Source organism: Canis lupus, chromosome 32, assembly GCF_048164855.1.
Source record: "Canis lupus baileyi chromosome 32, mCanLup2.hap1, whole genome shotgun sequence".
Lineage (NCBI taxonomy): Eukaryota > Metazoa > Chordata > Mammalia > Carnivora > Canidae > Canis > Canis lupus.
The window spans coordinates 42,650,190-42,670,163 of NC_132869.1; the positions used below are offsets into that span (position 1 = coordinate 42,650,190).

The following is a 19,974-nucleotide window of genomic DNA, read 5'->3' on the forward strand; positions in this document are numbered from 1 at the left end:
CAGACATATTTGTCCAAGAGAACTTTTTTAGTCTATAGCCGGGCAAGATTTAGAACACAATCTATTCTCTTTTTTCTGTTTCGAGAGCTGGTATGCCACAAAAATGTAGAGTATGTGATGTTATATCAAGGCTGCTGAAAGCTGAGCTTAGTGTCTGGTCCCTCAGAGGCTGGAGAGGAATGTCCAGGATTAGAAGTTTAAAATAAATACAGCCAAGATACCAAGCTTTTAAAACATTTAGGAGAACTTGCCTTTCTTGAGGAAAAAAATAAGAACACAAAACACTTTTAGATGTGGGAGAATGGCTTGACCCATTAGCGTGGGCTGTGGAACGCTTATGGTTCTGCATCTAAGATGCAGAAGTTTCTGGTTCCCGTGTGGAAATCTCTGCAGCTCCCAGGAGATCCTATCTTGCTGTTTGGGAGGAGAAGCCACTATTAATTATCTTTATTTCCCTGCTGCCTTGGCTGTCCATTTTCATTTGGGAATGATAAGCAGCTCTTCTGACTCTGCCCTTCGGTCTGGCCCCGCACAACTCCACCTACCGCACAACTGCTGCATGTCTCACACCGTTCAACTTCCGAGGAGTGTAAAAAATAAATATCCACACGGTAGAGAGGGCTAAAAGTGCTAAGAGAGCTCAGAGGAAGAAATGATGGTTCCCAGTTCGGATGTGGGGAGTAGGGAGCAGGGAAGCTTCCGTGGAGAAGGCCGTCTGCACTAGGCTTAGGACACGACACTTTTACTCAAGCAGAGATGGAGAAATAAAAATATGGAGCATATTGAAAGACCAGGAAGCGAGTCCCTGTGTGGGAAAGTTGATGAGAAATGGTGGTAGATAAGACTGAGAGCCTCGGCCAGCTTGCTGAGGAGTTTGAACTTTATTCTCTAGGTGGCGGAGAGCGGCATGATCAGCCCTCTTCACCTCTCGTGGTAAGCACCAGAGAGCTGCTGATAGTGATAGACTTTGTCTCACTTGCCAGTTCTGAGGTAGTTTTTAAAAAAAAACTCCTTGGGAATCCATTCCTTTCATGCCCATGATTATTTTTATTTGTTCTAATTTAGAGAAGGAGGGGGGAATGACATGCCTCTTCTAGGGACCACATTGGAAAGGCCAAGAATAAGTTCGTGTTTCTAGTTTCTTCATTTATTCCTTAATACTTTCCTTCCCTTTTGTCTTCCTTCCCTTTTTACTTTTTTCCTTCCGTTTCCCTCCAGCCAACCTCTTTGCTTGTTCCTGGGTAGACAAATGGAACAGTGTCTACCCTCAATGAGCGACACCAGTAGGGAGTTCAGACAGGGCTACAAATGAAGTGTTGTCAGTAGTTGGAGAGAAATGTTCACAACCATATATGAGGTCCCAGGGAAAAAGCGGGTCAATTTGGGGGAGTGGAGTAGGAAACACTCCTCTAACACAGAATGTTTAAAGAGGAGGAGAGAGAAACATTCCTGGAAGAGGGTTAGCCTGAGCAGAGAGAGCGAGCGAGCATGAAGTAGCCAACAGGGCTAAATAAACTGCGAGCAGGTGGGTAGCTCTGACTTCAGATGCAAGGTGAAATGCTTTCTGTGCTTGAGCCAAGAAAATTCTGTCCTTGGGATCAAGTCCAAATCCTCAAGGACATATTTTTTAAGTAGAGGACTACCATGATCAGCTTTGGTGTTTAAAAAAAAAAAAATCTGTAATGACCAATGTGCTGTGAGAGGCAAAGCTGGAGACCGTGATAACAGAGACCATCAGAGTCCAGCAAGGATGATAAGGTGCCGGTCCGGTTCGCTGCTTCTAACCTTCTCCGTCACACTGCATCTCTGAAAGGTCTGGGTTAGCAAATGGAAAATAAAGGTTTGTTATAAAGTCTGTTTCTGATTCTCACATTCGCTGAGGCAAAATAGGGCTGGGGCAGCTCTGGGAAGGAGGCCTCATCATCACAGGAAGACTGCAGCTGATACCGAGCCCCTCCGTCGTTGGTGATAGTAAGGGCACAGAGGAACGGGAAGATGTGACTAGAAACTGGATTTACCGTAGTTTCTAAGAATGAATGGTTGATTTGCTTTATTGAGATATAATTTACATACTGTAAGATTCAGAGGGTACAATTCCCTGAGTTTTAGTATATTCACAGAATTTTACAATCATCACTAGTACCTAATTCCAGACCATTTTTATCACCCTACACAGCAGTCACTCTCCATTTCCATTCTCCACATCCCCCTGACACCACTAATCTACTTTCTGTCTCTAGGGATTTACCTGTTTCTGGATGTTTCATAAAAGTAGGATCATATGATATGTGGCCTTTATGACTGGCCCCTCTCAGCGTAATATTTTCAAGGTTCTTATCAGTACTTCATTTCTTCTTATGTCTGAATAATATTCATTTATCCATTCATCAGTTGGTTTGATGTACATATGGGTCCACTCTTTGGTTGTTAGGAATAATGTGCTATGTTACATATGTCTTCATTTCTTTTGGATATATATGTAGGATTGGAAATGCTGGATCATGTAGTAAACGTCATGTTTTACTTTTTGAGTAACTACCAAACTGTTTTCCAAGGTGACTGTACCATTTTAGATTCCTACTAGCAATAGGTGAGGGTTTGAATTTCTCCATATCCTCACCAACATGTGTCCATCTTTTTGATTCTAGCTAGCTTTGTGGAGGTGAAGTGGCGTTGTTTTGCATATACTTAATGGGTAGTGATGTTGACCATCTTTCTGTGGGCTTATTGGTATTTGCATATCTTTGGAGACAGGACTATGCAAATCCTTTGCCCACTTGTAATGGATTATTTATCTCTTTATTGTAAGTTATTTATAAATCCTGGATACAAGTCTCTTATCAGATGTATGATTTGCACATATTTTCTCCCACTCTATGGGGTTGTCTTTTCACTTTCTTGAAGTTGTTCTTTGAAGCATAAAAGTTTAATTTTTTTGAATTCCAATTTATTTTTTTTGCTTGTGCTTTTAGGTGTCATATCTATGAAATCATTCCCTAATCCAAGGTTGAAAAGATTTATTCCTATGTTTTCTTCTAAGAGCTTTATAGTTTTAGTTTCATATGTTGAGATCTTTGCTATATTTAGTTACTTTTTGTATACAGTATAAAGTAGGAGTTCAATTTCATTCTTCTGTATGTGGATATCCAGTTGTCTCAGCACCATTTGTTGGAAAAACTACTATTTCCCTACTGAATTATCTTGGCACCCTTGCTGGAAATTGACCATAAATACGAAGGTTTATTTCTGTACTCTCAATTCTATTCCATTCATCTATGTTTCAATTATTAGTACATACAGTCTTTTTTAATTGAAGTATAATTGATGTACAATATTTATATTAGTTTTAGGTGGAGAACATAGTGATTCAATATTTATATACTTTACAAAATGCTCACCAAGATAAGTGTAGTTACCATCTGTCATCATATAAAGTTATTACAGTATTATTGACTATTCCTTATGTACTTTTCATCCCTGTGACTTTAGTTTGTAACTGGAAATTTGTCCCTCTTTTTTTTTTTTTTTTTGAAATTTGTCCCTCTTAATCCCTTTCACCTGTTGTGCCCTTTCCCCCCAACATACAGTACATAAAGCCTTGATTACTATAGTTTTGAAATTGAGAAATGTGAGTTCTCCAACTTTGTTCTTTTTCAAGATATTTTTTTGATTAGATAGATCCAGTGTGTTCCCCTACGAATTTTGGGATCCTTCTGTCAATTCCTGCAAGAAAGACAGCTGAGATTTTGATAGGGATTACATATCTTCAGAACAATTTGGGGAGTAGTTACATCTTAACATATTCAGTCCCTGATCTGTGAACATTAAGATGTCTTTCCATTTATTTAGGTCTTTAATTTCTTTCCATGTTTTTGGGTAGCTTCAGGTGTATAGTACTGCCCTTCCTTTGTTAAATTTGTTCCTAAATACTTTATTGTTTTTGGTGATACTGTAAATGGAGGTGTTTTTTAATAATAAGTTTTTGGGTTTTTCATTGCTAGTGTGTAGAAATACAATTGTTTTATACAGATCTTATATCTTGCAACCTTGATGAACTTGTATATTCCTCAGGCTTTCCTATATACAAGATTATGTTTTCTTTGAATAGAGATAGTTTTACTTCTTTACCAATCTGGATGTTTTTGTTTCTTTTTTTTCCCCCTAGCCCACCCTGGCTAGATCTTCCAGTGAAATATAGAAGTGACAAGATGGAAATCCTTGTATTATTCTGGATCTTACTGGGGAAATAATGAAGTTTTTTACCATTAAGGCTGATGTTCACTTGGGGGCTTTCATAGGTGCCCTTTATCAGTTTGAGGATGTTCTTTCCTATTCCCAGTATATCTAGTATTTCATCTCGAAAGGGTGTTGGATTTTCTCAGATGCTTTTTCTGCATCTGTTAAAGTGGTCATGTGAGGTTTTTCCCCCTTTATTTAGTTTGCATGGTATATTCCATTGTTTGATTTTTCAGATGCTAAAACCAACCATGCATTCTTGGGACAAATCCAACTTAATCGTGGTATATAATCCCTTTTATATGTTGCTGGATTCAGTTCGCTAGTATTTTGTAAAGATTCTTGTGTCTGTATTCATAAGGGACATTGGTGTCTAGTTTTCTTGTGATGCCTTTGTGTGATTTTGGTGTGTAGGTAATATTGGCTTCATAGATTTCAAGCTGAAGAAGTGCTCCCTCCCCTTCTATTTTTGGAAGAGTCTGTGCAGGATTGATATTCATTCTTCTTTAAACGTTTGCTAGAATTCATCAATAAAGCCATGTTGCAAAAAATAAAAATAAAAAAAAAAAAATAAAGCCATGTTGCCCTGGACTTTCCTTTGTCGGATTAATTAGACACTAAATTACTAATTCAGTATCTCTTCTTGTTATAGGTAACTGTGTAATTTTATCACTTACTCTCTTTCAGCTCTCATTTACTCTTTTAGTCATTTAAAAAACAATTATTTTTTAAAGATTTATTTATTTGAGAGAGAGAAAGAGTATGTGGACAAGTAGGAGGAGGGGCAGAGAAAGAGGGAGAGAATATCAAGCAGACTCCCCACTGAGCTTGGAGTGAGATATGGGGCTCCATCCCATGACCCTGAGATCATGACCTAAGCCGAAATTAAGAGCTGGATGCTTAACTGACTGAGCCACCTAGACACCCCCAAGAAACATTTATTGAGCATCTTTTATATCCAAGCCCTGACATAGAGTATACAATAATGAATCAAGCAAAGTCCTGGTTCTCTTAGCATTCTTATATTCTTTGTCTCTCTCATTTTTATGCTGTACACATACACGCGCACGCACGCACACTCATTTTTTGTTTATATGTAATGTAATGCTCTTCCCTGTAAAAAATGCTTATTTGGGCAGCCCCGGTGGCTCAGCGGTTTAGCGCCGCCTTCGGCCCGGGGCGTGATCCTGGAGACCTGGGATCGAGTCCCGCGTCGGGCTTCCTGCATGGAGCTTGCTTCTCCCTCTGCCTGTGTCTCTGCCTCTCTCTCTGTCTCTGTGTCCCTCATAAATAAATAAGTAAAATCTTAAAAAAAAAAAATGTTTATTTGCCAAATGCCATTGGTGAAGAAAGATAGTCTTTAGGTTTGCTATAGATATTGTCATGGTTTGTATAAACCTCTAGGTGTTCTTGGAGAGAGTTGCATAAATAAGAATAGTATTGTGGAATACTAACAATATATTCCACAGTTTATACTGGTGCCCACCCTAGGCATTTCTACAAGGACATGATTTTAATAAAAACAAGCCACCTTCTCAATTCATTATTATCTTCAGGACCATCTATTCTATTCTGTTCTTCTGCCTTCTATTCTATCTGACCATCAATAGAAGCATGTATTAGTTTCATGGGGCTGCTGTCATAAAGCATAACCTGCGTGCCTTAAAACAAGAGAAATTTATTCTCTTAACAGTTTTGTAGGCTAGAAGTCTGAAGTCAAGGTGCCAGCAAAGCCATGCTTTCTCTGAGGCTCTGAATAGAATCCTTCCTTACCTCTTCTAGCGGCTGGTGGTGGCTATCAATCCTTGACACCCTTGGCTTGCAGCTGCCATTCTCTGCCCCTGTCACCACATGGTGTTCTCCCTTTTGTCTCTTTTTATATGATGTTTCCTCTTTTTATAAGGACATCAGTCATATTGGATTGAAGTCCACCCTAATGACCTCCTCTTAACTTGATTACCTCTACAAAGACTCTACTTCACAGGTACCAGGGGTTATGACTTCAACATTTTGGGAGAGAGAATGTAACTCATCCCATAACAGCATTATACTCTTATTCTAAGATATTCAGTAACTCCTCATTTTAATTGTTTTTTTAAAGATTTTATTTATTTATTTATTTATTTATTTATTTATTTATTTATTTATGAGAGACACACACAGAGAGAGAGAGAGAGAGAGAGAGAGAGACATAGGCACAGGGTGAAGCAGGCCTCCTGTGGGGAGTCAGACTCAGGACTCAATTTCAGGACCCCGGGATCACGACCTGAGCCAAAGGCAGACACTCAACCACTGAGCCACCCAGGTGTCCCAAGGCCTCATTTTAATAACATTACTAATTATAACAACTTTTATAAAAGTTCCGTGGTAATATTTCTCTGTCTTTAAAAAAATAATGTTTCTCCCCTTTATACAGTAAGTCCAAAGACGTTATTAATTGAGCACAGGTGTATTTGTTTATACATTATGCTGTGTTTACCACAGGCGTAGCTAAACATCTCCCACTGCACCACAATAGCATTACAATAGCATTGATTATATTCCTTATTCCATCCTTTTTTGTTCCATGACTTACTTATTCATTCCGTAAGTGGAAGTCTGTATCTCCCACTCCCCTTCACCCATTTTGCCCAGACCCCCACCCTTCTCTCCTCTGGCATCCATCCATTTGTTCTCTGTGTTTATAGTCTCATTCTACCTTTTGTTTATTCATTTGGGTTTTTCATTTGTTTGTTGGGGAGGGAGGTTAGATTCCACTTATGAATTAAATCCTATGTTGTCTTTCTCAGTCTTACTTCACTTAGCATAATACCATTCATGATACCTCGAATGGCACGATCTCATCCTTTTTTATGTTTGGTTAAATACCCAAGTGAAATTATTGGATCATATGGTATTTCTATTTTTAATTTTTTGAAGAACCTCCATTCTAGTTCCCATTGGCTGTACCAATTTACATTCCCCCCAACAGTATATGAGGGTTCCTTTTTCTCTGCATCCTTGCCAACATTCGTCATTCCTTATCTTTCTTATTTTAGCCCTAACAGATGTAAGGTGATATCTCATTGGGGTTTTGATTTGCATTTCCCTGATGATTGATGTTGAGCACCTTTTCATGTGTCTGTTGACCATCTGTATGTTTTCTTTATCTATTTAGGTCCTTTACCCATCTTTTCGTTAGATTGTTTGGGTTTTTGTTGTTGAGTTGTATAAATTCTTTATATATTTTGGATAGTAATCCCTTCTAAGACATATCATTTGCAAATATCTTCTCCCATTCAGCAGGTTGCCTTTTTGTTCAGTTGATGGTTTCCTTTGCTGTACAAAAGCTTTTTATTTTGGTGTAGTCCTAATAGTTTGATTTTGCTTTTGTTGCCTTAGAAGACACATCTAGAAAAGTATTACTATAGCTGATGCCAAAGAAATTACCGCCTGTGTTCTTTTCTAGGATTTCTTTGGTTTCAGGTCTCACATTTAGGTCTTTAATTCATTTTGAGTTTATTTTTGTGTATGGTATTAAAAGGTGGTGGAGACTATCTTTTCCCCTTGGATATTTTGCCTCTTTTGTCACAGATTAAATAATCATACAATTTTGGGTTTGTTTCTGGGCTATTCTGCTCTGTTGGTCTCTGTGTCTGTTTTTGTGTCAGCACTATATTTTTTTTGATTACTAAAGCTTCTCAGTGTAATTTGAAATCTGAAATTGTGGTGCCTCCAGCTTTGTTTTTCTTTCTCAAGATTGCATTAGCTATTTGGGGTTTACTGTGGTTCTATACAGATTTTGGGGTTATTTTTCTAGTTCTGTGAAATATAGTGTTGGTATTTTGATAGGGATTGTATTTAACCTGTAGATTCTTTTGCATAATATAGACATTTTAACAATATTAATTCTTCTAATCCATGACCATGGAATATCTGTCCATTTGTTTGTATCATATCCATTTTCCTTTATCAGTATCTTATAGTTTTCAGACTGCAGGCCTTTCACCTTTTTGGTTAAGTTTATTCCTAAGCTTTTGGTGCAATTATAAATGGGACTGTTTTCTTAATTTCTTTTTCTGCGACTTCATTATTAGTATATAGAGGCACTACAGTTTCCAGGTATTAATTTTGTATCATGCAACTTTCCTGAATTCATTTATTACTTCTAGTTGTTTTTTAGTGGAATCTTTAAGGTTCTCTATGTATAGTATGTCGTCTGCAAATTGTGACAGTTTAACTTCTTTCCCAATATGGATGCCTCATTTCTTTTTCTTATCTGATTACTGTGGCCAGTACTTTGGTACATAAAGGTGGCAAGAGTGGACATCTTTGTCTTGTCCCTGATCTTAGAGGAAAAGGTCCAGTTTTCACCACTGAGTATGGTGTTACCTGTGGGTTTTTCATATAAGGCTTTATTATGTTGAGATATGTTTCCTCTAAGCCCACTTTATTAAGAGTTTTTATCATGAATGGATGTTGGGTTTTGATAGATGCTTTTTCTGCATCTATTAACATGATCATACGATTTTTATCCTTTGTTTTGTTGATGTGCTATATCTACATTGATTGATTTGTGAATATCGAACCATCTTTGCATCCCCAGAATAAATCTAATTTGATCATGGTGAATGATTCTTTATTGTTCAATTTAGTTTGCTAATATTTTGTTGAGGATATTTGTATCTATGTTCATCAGGGATATTGGCCTATGGTTTCTCTCTCTCTCTCTCTCTCTCTCTCTCTCTCTCCCCCCCTCTCCCTCTCCCTCTCCCTCTCCCTCTCCCTCTCCCTCTCCCTCCCCAATTTTGCAGTGTCTGTCTGGTATTAGTATTAGGGTGAAGCTGGCCTCGTGTTTATTTATATTATATATTTGGAAGCTTTCCTTCCTTTTCTATTTTTAGAATAGTTTGAGAAGAATAGATATTAATCTCTTCTTTAAATGTTTGGTAGAGGGATCCCTGGGTGGCGCTGCAGTTTATTAGCGCCTGCCTTTGGCCCAGGGCGTGATCCTGGAGATCCGGGATCGAATCCCACGTCAGGCTCCCGGTGCATGGAGCCTGCTTCTCCCTCTGCCTGTGTCTCTGCCTCTCTCTCTCTCTCTCTCTGTGACTATCATAAATAAATAAAAATTAAAAAAAAAAATGTTTGGTAGAGGGCAGCCCGGGTGGCTCAGCGATTTAGCGCCGCCTTCAGCCCAGGGCATGATCCTGGAGACCCAGGATTGAATCCTACGTTGGGCTCCCTGCATGGAGCCTACTTCTCCCTCTGCCTGTCTCTCTGCCCCTCTCTCTCTCTCTCTCTCTCTCTCTCTCTCTCTCATGAATAAATAAATAAATAAAATATTTAAAAATAAACAAACAAACAAATAAATAAATAAATGTTTGGTAGAGTGGATCCCTGGGTGGCTCAGCAGTTTAGCGACTGCCTTCGGCTCAGGATGTGATCCTGGGGTCCCGGGATCAAGTCCCACATCGGGCTCCCCACGGGGAGCCTGCTTCTCCCTCTGCCTGTGTCTCTGCCTCTCTCTCTCTCTTTGTCTCTCATGAATAAATAAATAAAATCTAAAAAAAAAGTTTGGTAGAATTTATCTATGAACCCATCTGGTCCTGGACTTCAGTTTGTTGGATTTTTTTTTTATTACCAATTCAATTTCATTACTTATAGTCGATCTGTTCAGATTTTCTGTTTCTTCCTGATTCAGTTTTGAAAGATTGTATGTTTCTAGGAATTTATTCATTTCTTCTAGTTGTTTAATTTGTTGGCATATAACTTTTTGTAGTATTCTCTTATATTCCTTTGTATTTCTATTGTGTCAGAGTTACTTCTCTCTTGTTTCTGCTTTTATTTGGGTTCTTTCTCTTTGTTTTTCTTAATGAGTCTGGCTGAGGGTTTATCAGTTTTGTTTATCTTTTGAAAGAACTATCTCTTGGTTTCACTGATTTTTTTTTTCTTTTTTACTTCTCTATGCCATTTATTTGTGCTCTTATCTTTATTATTTCTTTGCTTCTACTCATCTTGGGTTCTATTTGTTCTTCTTTTTTCTAGCTCCTTTAGATGTAAGGTTAGATTGTTTTATTTAAGCATTTTCTTGCTTCTTGAGGTAGGTCTGTATTGCTATACATTTCCCTCTTAGAACTGCTTTCGCTGCATCCCAAAGATTATGGGCTGTTGTGTTTTCATTTTCACACATCTGTATTTTATTATCTTCTAAGTGCAAGTGCTAGAAAGGAAGCAGAGATTATTGGATCTATAACTAGGGCTTGTAAGAAATGTTCAAAAGCAATATTGTTTGCATGTGATGTGATGAGCACTGGGCATTATGCTATATGTTGGCAAATTGAATATAAATCTAAAATTTTAAATTAAAAAAATAGTCTTAAAATTTCCCGCTTCGAACAGCTACATTACTTGACTAAAACAATGTTAAAACTAAAAAAAAAAAAAATTTAGGTAGTATTGCTCAAATCACAGTTTATATATCATATCCCAAAAAATAAAACAATCATGTAAGAAGAGCTTGTGAAGGATGTTTGGAACAGCAGTTGACTGCTCATGTATGTTGTTTCCCTTATCCCAATCACAAGAATTTATACATAAACCAGTTTAAGACCAGGGCTAGAAGCCATTTCTGTAGTGAAATAAAATAACATGGTTTATGAAATTATATTCATATGTGTTGGATTGAAAATGATGAGTGCTATATACAATACAGTGTAACTTTGGAACAAGATTAAAAGAACAGAATAGTATCTTCTGAGCATCGGTCTAGTGGTCCCATTGCTAGTTTCAGTTTTTGTTTTGTTTTGTTTTGTTTTTTTAATGCTTCCAAGTATTTTCCTTAATCTACACATGCTTTAATCTCTGCTGTGTCACAGTGAAATTATTTGAGTGTCTGTCACTCCTTCACATTCTAGTAAGTTAAATACAGTACTCTTGGGGGCAGGAGTGGAGAATCTCAGTTCTTTTTTTTGAAAACAAAGCCCATTACCCTGTTCTCTGGCACAGAAATGCTGAGACATTGTTCATATTTTATTGCTCCCACCAAGTCTTTGGTTGCTTTTCTTCAACCATTTTGAATTAAGGCATTGACTTCATATATTCTTATGGCCACAGTATTTATTTCTCCTTAAGTTTCAATTATGTAACAAGAACAAAAACTTAACTATTATTTTTCTTTCTTTCTTTTAAAACAATACAGGGCAATCTAGAGCAGCCATGATACCACCCAAGCATCCACGGCAGCCTAAGGGAACTTTGGATGATGCCATTGTCTTTAATGGGAAAACAGACCAAGAAGCACCTAATGCGTCCCAACCTACGCCACCCCCACTGCCAAAGAAAATGATCATAAGAGCCAATACAGAACCAATCCCCAAAGACCTCCAAAAATCCATGGAAACGAGTCTTTGTGTAATGGCTAATCCCACCTATGATATCGACCCCAACTGGGATGCCAGTAGTGCTGGCTCTTCCATCAGTTATGAACTCAAAGGACTGGACATTGAGTCTTATGACTCCTTGGAAAGACCTCTACACAAGGAGAGACCTGTTCCCTCAGCAGCAAACAGTATCTCCAGCTTAACCACTCTCAGTATTAAGGATAGATTTTCCAACAGTATGGAGTCCCTGCCCAGCCGGCGTGGTCCCTCTTGCAGACAGGGCCGAGGCTTGCAGAAGCCACAGAGACAAGCACTTTATCGAGGACTTGAGAATCGGGAAGAAGTAATGGGTAAAATCCGAAGCCTTCATACAGATGCCTTGAAGAAACTGGCTATAAAATGTGAAGACCTCTTCATGGCTGGACAGAAAGACCAGCTCCGTTTTGGGGTGGACAGCTGGTCAGACTTCAGGCTAACCAGTGACAAGCCATGTTGTGAGGCAGGTGATGCAGTTTACTACACGGCTTCATATGCAAAAGATCCACTTAATAACTATGCAGTCAAGGTAAGAAAATATAAATCTGATTTTAATCTTATCCAACACACTGTTATTGGGATGGGTCTGTTCTTCTTTCCTCCACTCAGCAAAAAGTCATCGATCATCTACCTTACACCAAATATTATAGTAAGCTGTGATTGTTTGCAGAAGCTGTCTGTACAAATAGGTCTGTTATGTGTCTTTCACTCCATGTTTCTGTCTTTATTCTCTAACAAATAAGAGACCCTTGTCTGCCCCTACTCTAGAACTCTTCTGCTTCTTGGAGAAACATTTTTTAAAGATTTTATTTATTTATTCATGAGAGACACACACAGAGAGAGAGGAAGAGACACAGGCAGAGGGAGCAGCAGGCTCCATGCAGGGAGCCTGACGTGGGACTCCATCCCTGGTCTCCAGGATCAAGCCCTGAGCCTACGGTGGTGCTAAACCACTGAGCCAGCCGGGCTGCTCGGAGAAACATTTTTATAGAGGAAAATAACCAATGTTTGTTGATGTGCCAGGAACATTATTGGTGTTACATAATTTGATCTTTACATCAACTTTACGAGGTTAAGATCTTTTTATCCATTTGACAAATGAGGAAAATAAAGCTCAGACTGGTAAGCTGACTTGCTTAGGGCCACACGCCTAGCAATTCGTTGAACTGGGATTTAAACACAGATCTCTGATTCCATAGCCTACACTTTAACCATTATGTCACAGATTAATTTCTTAATTGTACATAACCCATTCCAGACAAACCACTACTTCAAGAAGGTTAAAATTCTTCACATCAAGAATTCTTGTCCAATTGCATTCACTGTAAATAGGCATCATCAGTGTAATAAATAAAGCATGGACTTTGTTACATTTCCATTTTCATTTATCTCAAGGTATCTTTTTAATTCTCTTGATTTCTTCTTTGACCCATTGCTTGTTCAGTAGCGTAGCATGTTATTTAATCTCTACAAATTTACGAATTTCTCAGTTTTCCTTGTGTAATCAGTTTCTAATTTCATACCAGAAAAGATGCTTGATAAAATTTCAGTCCTCTTAAATTTATGAAGACTTGTTTTATGGCCTATCATATGATCTGTCTTGGAAAATGTTCCATGTATATACTTCGGAAGAATGCATATTCCTTTGCTTTTGAATGGAATGTTATGTATATATCTGTTAAGCCCATCTGGTCTACTGTGTCATTTAAGGCCGATGTTTCCTGGTTGATTTTTTGTCTGGATGATCAATCCATTGATGTAAGTCTCTTACTATTATTGTTTTGCTGTCAATTTCTTCGTATAGGTCTGTTAGTATCTTTTTTATATATTTAGATCCTCCCATGTTGGGTGCATAAATATTAACAAATGTTATAGCCTCTTGTTGGGTTGATCCTTTTATCATTATGTAACCCCCTTCTTTGTCTCTTATTACAGTCTTTGTTTTAAAGTCTATTTTGTCTGATATAAGTATAGCTACTCTAGCTTTGTTTTGGTTTTCATTTGCATGGAATATCTTTTTTCATCCCTTCACTTTTAGTCTATGTGTCCATACATCTAAAGTGAATCTCTTTCAAATAGCATGTAGATGGGTCTTGGTTTCTTATCCATTCAGTGATGTGTATCTTTGGATTAGAAAATTTATCCATTTACATTTGAAGTAATTATTGATAGCTGCGTACTTACTGCCAATTTTGTAATTCTTTGGGGCTTTTTTATAGGTCATCCCTCTTCCTTTGTGGTTTCTTTAGTGGTATGCTTATATTCCTTTATCTTTTGTGTTTTTGCTTTATGGTTACCGTGAGCTTACATATAGCAAGTTATATCTATAAAAGTCTATTTTAAGTTGGTTACAATTTAAGTTTCATTCCATTGTAAAGCTCAAAATCATTGCTCTCCCTCAACACATTCTTTGGTTTCTTTTTCAAAAATTTTGTTTTTGATGTCACAATTTACATCTTTTTATTTTGTATATCCATCCCTTAACTGATTGTTGTAATCATAGTTATTTTTACTAGTTTTGTCTTTCAGTCTTTATACTAGCTCTTATAAGTGATTGATCCACTAACTTTACTGTATGTTGACCTTTTTAGTGAGATTTATTCTTTAATATGTATTCTTGTTACTAATTAGTGCATTTTCTTTTCAGGTTAAAGAAGTTCCTTTGACATTTCTTGTAAGGCCAATTTAGTAGTGGTGAACTTGTTTAGCTTTTGCTTGTCTGAAAAAAAACTTTCCCCTTCACTTCTGAATAACTTTATAATTATAAAGAGTTCAAAGTAATGGTCATAAAGATATTCACTGAACTGGGGAGAAAAATGGGTGAACACAGAGAGAACTTCAACAAAGCGATGGAAAATATAAGAAAGTACTACACAGAAGCTACAGAGCTGAGTACAATAACTGAATTGAAAACTACATCAGAGGGGTTCTGGGTCACCTGGCTGGCTCAGTTAGCTAAGTGTCTGACTTTGGCTCAGATCATGATCTCAGAGTCCTGAGATCAGGCCCCATGTTGGGGTCTCTCCTTGGTGGGGAGTCTGCTTGTCCCTCTCTCCCTCTTTCTAAATAAATAAAATCTTAAAAAACAAACAAAAACAAATGAAAAACAGGGATGTTTGGGTAGCTCAGTGGTTGAGCATCTGCCTTCAGCTCAGGGCATGATCCCGGGATTGAGTCCCATGTCCGGCTCCTTGCAGGAGGCCTGCTTCTCCCTCTGCCTGTGTTTCTGCCTCTCTCTCTCTCTCTCTCTCTCTCTCTCTCTGTGTGTCTCATGAATAAATAAATAAAATTTAAAAAAAAACAACAACAAATGAAAAATGCACCATAGGGGTTCAACAGCAGACTAGATGAAGTAAAAGAAAAGGTCAGTCAACTCAAAGATGAGGTAGTAGAATCACTGAATCAGGGCAGCAGAAACAAACAGAAGAAAAAAAAGTGAAGACAGCTTAAGGGATATACAACATCAAATGGACAGCATTTGTATCATGGGACTCCTAGAAAAAAAAAGAGAGAGAGAGAGAGAGAAACGGATAGAAATCTTATCTGAAGAAATAATGGCTGAAAATCTCCCTAACCTGGGGAAATAAGCAGACATTCAGATCCAAGAAGCCCAGAGAGTTCCAAATAAGAGGAACTTAAAGTGATCCACACCAAGACACATTATAATTAAAATGTCAAAAGTTAAAAACAAGGAGAAAATATTAAAAACTACAAGAGAAAAACAACTTGTTTTATACAGGGGAGCCCCCCCATAAGACTCTCAATAGATTTTTCAGCAGACACTTTGCAAGCTAGAGAGAGTGGCATTATATTACATATTACATATATTACATATAATATTGTATATTATATATTACACTTAGCTAACTGAGCCAGCCAGGTGACCCAGAACCCCTCTGGTGTATTTTTCAATTCAGTTATTGTACTCAGCTCTGTAGCTTCTGTGTAGTACTTTCTTATATTTTCCATCGCTTTGTTGAAGTTCTCTCTGTGTTCATTCATTTTTCTCCCCAGTTCAGTGAATATCTTTATGACCATTACTTTGAACTCTTTATCAGGTAAATTACTTATCTCTATTTCCTCAAGATTCTTTTTCTAGAGTTTTGTCCTTTCATTTGATACATATTCTTCCGTGTTTTTTTTTTTTTTTTTCATTTAGCTTGAGTCTCTGTTTCCATACAGTACCTCTCTCAGCATTAAAAGGGTGATCTCATCTAGATGGACCTTGTCATTCCACCCTGCCCTAGCTTTTTTGTCATCTCTCAAACCTTTGTGCCTGTTCAAGCAGCCTATTATATTTTTAATAGCTCCCAGTAGTTGAGAATATGCCAAGACCTATCATTGTCCCAAAGGGGAGAATCTCAGCACCTAGATTCAGGCTGACTAGAAGCCAGACCCTCAGGCATCAGCTTTTAAAAATATGCAAATGTATACAGTCCTGTGGACTGCAAGCATAAGCAGATCTGGAGGTGCGCCCTGGAAAGCAGTTACAGACATCAGGGCTCACAACAGGGTATGTTGTGTGATACTGGTGAGCTGGAGCAAGGCAGAAAGCACCAAGATGGTGTCCATAACCTATGTTCCTTCAGAGAAGCTCTGTAGGCCACTAAATATGTGCCAGACCTGAATTCTGTCCCTCGGGCCAGTGTTCCAGGACAATCAAAGAAGCCTTTTTCACAGGAAAACTAGGGAATGTGCTACATCAGACTACTCTCTGTGCAGTGGTCTGAGTGTGGAAGCCTACCAAGAACTGTCTCTTTACCACAGTCGTATGGGACCCAGGAATGCAGGCTCTCCGGCCACCAGAGCCAGGTGATCATGGAGCATTTTCTGGGCAGTAGCCATATACGCTGGGACTCCAGACAAAAACCAGAGCAGCAGTTATGAATGCAGCTCCCCTCCAGGAGGCACTGGCACTCTGGAGCATGGCAGAGGTTTCTAGAGAGGTTTATAGTCAGCCCATGATTAGTTAATAGGCCTCGTTCACAGAAAGACTGAGCTTTCCTGGATCTGTTACCTCTTGCTCATTTCTGGGGGTGATAACTCTTTCTCCATTGGTTGCAGTTTTGTGGGACCCATGAGCAGAAGTCCCCCTGGCTGCCAGAGCCAGATGATGTAGAGGTGTCCCCTGATAGTAGTCACAGAATTCAAGGTGCCAGATAGGGGTACAAGCTTTTTTCGGTGTGCTACCAATTATTACAGTCCTGTGGGACCTGGAAAACAAACTCCCAGCTTCCAGAGCCAGGCAGTCAAGAGGCATCCCCTCGACAACAGCCATAAAAATCAGGCCACCAAAAAAAATAAAAATAAAAATAAAAATAAAAATAAAAATAAAAATAAAAATAAAAAAAAATCAGGCCACCAGACACACGTAAACATTCCATTCTGTGGGAAACTGGTGCCCCGGAGCCCGGCAAAGGGAGAGCATGAAGGTGGTATCTGCCAGCCTTTGTCCCCGGAAGGTGTCCCCGCAGGCTCCTGGATGGAGGTGTTAAATTAGATGTCTGCCCCTCCTACCAGTGCTTTCCTCTCACACCAGTGCTCTAATATAGCAGGAAAGCCGCCTTCACTTCAGTCCAGGCACAACTGGCTGCCTCTTGGGTAAGTCCCAGTGGGTAGGTCCTTTGAGAGGGGTTTTCAGATCGCTATGGTCTTGTGGGTCTCAGGGCACAAAGCCCTGTTGGGTTTCAAAGTTAGTTGTTTCGGAGGCTTGTCTCTCAAGTGTATATATGTCCTAAAGGTTGGGGTATCTGTTGTAGGACTTAAACCCTTCATTCCTCAGGGAGAGGCTCCAGCTCTGGAGTTCCCTCCCTGTTACGGGATGCCACACCATGGGTGGGGTTTATGGCAAGATTGTGTCCCGTTCTCTCTTACTCACATCGATGTGGTTTTCTTCCTGTTTGCCCACGTGTAGTCCTCACTCAGCCAGCCTTTAGATTTTTTTAAGAGAAAATTGTTCCATGTGTGGCTGTACACTCAGTGTGTCCATGAGAGGAGGGGAGTTCAGATCTTCCTACCATCTTAAACTAGAACCCAGTAAAGAATGGATTTTGAAGTCCAAAAGATCTGGGTTCAAGTCCTGGCTCTGCTACTTAGTAGCTTTGTCTCAAGTTGCTACTCTGAGTCTCAATTTCCTTAGCTTTAAAAGAGGATAATTAATGTTGCTCATCTTTGGCTGTTTGGCTAAAAGAGAGTAAAACATCTGTGATAAGTGTTCCCTCCTTTCGCTCTCCCATACCGTCTTCCCTAGGTTACTTTCAGAGCCTCAACTTCCTCTTTCACATGTTTACAGTGATAATCTGCGGGATTGGGGCTAATGCACGTGAAACAGTTTTTTAAAACACAAAGTTCTAGATAAACAGGTAATGTTCTTCATTCCTAGTCCCTTTTTATTGATTCTGTTTCCTGGTTCAAAACCAATTAACATATCTAAATGACTTTTACATGTTAATTTGACTTAGAAAGACCAGATGGTGTCTTAGTAAATTAATGGATAAGGTAAACCATTGGCCTTACCTGTCTGTCAAGACAGAATAGATATTTGGACCAGACCGTCAGCTGTGGCTCTCTGCGCTGCAGCACCCATCCCACTCAGCTGTCTGGTGGCGCTGGCAGAGTGACCCTCGGCCCCAGCCCACACTTTTTAAATTAAACTGAGGGATAGACTGCAGAGAGGGGAGCTGGATTCTAGTGAATACATTACTGTGGAGTCTAAAAAAGGCATTTTGAGATTCTGTGTAGCACTCAAGAGCTGTTAAGTCAATTGGGGTTAGGGCACCTCATCTATCTTGGGCCTTTATTGCTACAAGATTGCCAGTGCAGGATGAGTACCTATTTCGGAATGGGGCATTGAACTATCTGTTCTTTGAAAACAATTGAGGAGTAGGGCTTGACTAACTTTATGTCTTATTGCCGTGCAACCTTGTCTCTTTCCCAAATCAATGGTCTAGTATTGATTTCTTTGCTTGTAATGATGCAGAAGCAATCTCCAAAGAACAGGTGGCAAGTGGTTTTATACTGGGAGTTGTTGGCAGGTTTGGGAAAAGATGTTTTACACTAAATGGTGAATATAAATGTCTCCTTGAAGACCCTCTGGGTGTTTCTAGAAGCGCCCAATTGATTGTGCAACCTTAGAGGAATAAACTACCGGGACACTGTGAATCCCACTTTTGCAGACGTAAGCCAAAGAGAACAGCGGTTGGCTCACACAAACAAGTTTCTACCGTTTGTCTTCTTAAAATACCCCTTCCCATACTAACAGAATTTAGAGTAGGCTAACACGTGTGATTGTTGAAGAGACTAAAAGGTCTTTAAAATGGTGCAAAAGGAAATCAGCACTAGAATCTAGCAATTTGAAAGCCAAAGGATACCACTCCCTTAAATGCCAAGTCCACTGCAGTGATAGAGTGCCAAGATTGTTATTTTGGGCATTGTCTTAGTTTGCTCCGACTGTTACAACAAAATACCATAGACTGGGTGACTTCAACAATAGAAATTAATTTTGTCACAGTTCTGAAGGCTGGAAAGTCTGAGATGAAGCTTCTGGCTGATTTAGTTTCTAGTAAGAACTCTTTCTGGCTTGCAGATGGCTGCCCTCTCCCTGTGTCCCTAACATGGCCAAGGGGGATGGAGGCTCTCTGGGGTCTCTTCTTATAAGGATACTGATCCATATCGGGGCCTCTCCCTTACGACCATTTCACCTTAATTACCTCTTTATAGATCCTGTCTCCAAATATGGTCCAATTAAAGATTAAACTGTGTTCTGAGACTCAGTTTCCAGTGGAGGTGGGGACCACACTTGCCACACAACACCAAACAATTCTTTGACACCAAAAGGATGTCCTACTATTCACTTCAATTCAACTTCTCTACCTTGGGACAGCACTATATCTCACAGGTCTATCCCCTCCGCAAACATCAAACACAGTAACAAGCCCAGGTTGTTGGGACACCTGGGGGACTCAGAAGTTGGGCACCTGCCTTGGGCTCAGGTAGTGATCCAGGGATCCGGGATCAAGTCCTGCATTGGGCTCCCGGCGTGGAGCCTGCTTCTCCCTCTGCCTGTGTCTCTGCCTCTCTCTCTGTGTCTGTGTCTCTCATGAATAAATAAATAAAATCTTAATAAATAAATAAAAAGTATTTAAAAATATTAAAAAAAGAAAAGGATATAACTCAAAAACAGATAGAAGAGATGCAAAGAGCAAGGAGAAAGGGCACAAAGCTTCCAGGTACACCACATCCCCCAAAATCTCCTTATGTTCACCAACCCAAAAGCTCTTCAAACTCTGTCCTTTAGAGAGTTTATGGAGGCTTCATTACGTAGGCGTGATTGATTAAATCA

The 19,974-nt window shown here is 39.1% G+C and overlaps 1 protein-coding gene across 46 annotated transcripts in view; it reads left to right on the forward strand.

Moving 5' to 3' along the window:
* PEAK1 (pseudopodium enriched atypical kinase 1) overlaps nt 1-19,974 on the forward strand; it is a 294,889-nt gene that overhangs the window by 256,311 nt on the left and 18,604 nt on the right. For all 46 annotated transcript variants that reach the window (XM_072809762.1, XM_072809763.1, XM_072809779.1 and 43 more), the window contains one exon: nt 11,417-12,162. In XM_072809762.1, coding sequence (XP_072665863.1) covers nt 11,417-12,162 — 746 coding nt within the window. The remainder of the gene's footprint in view (nt 1-11,416; nt 12,163-19,974) is intronic.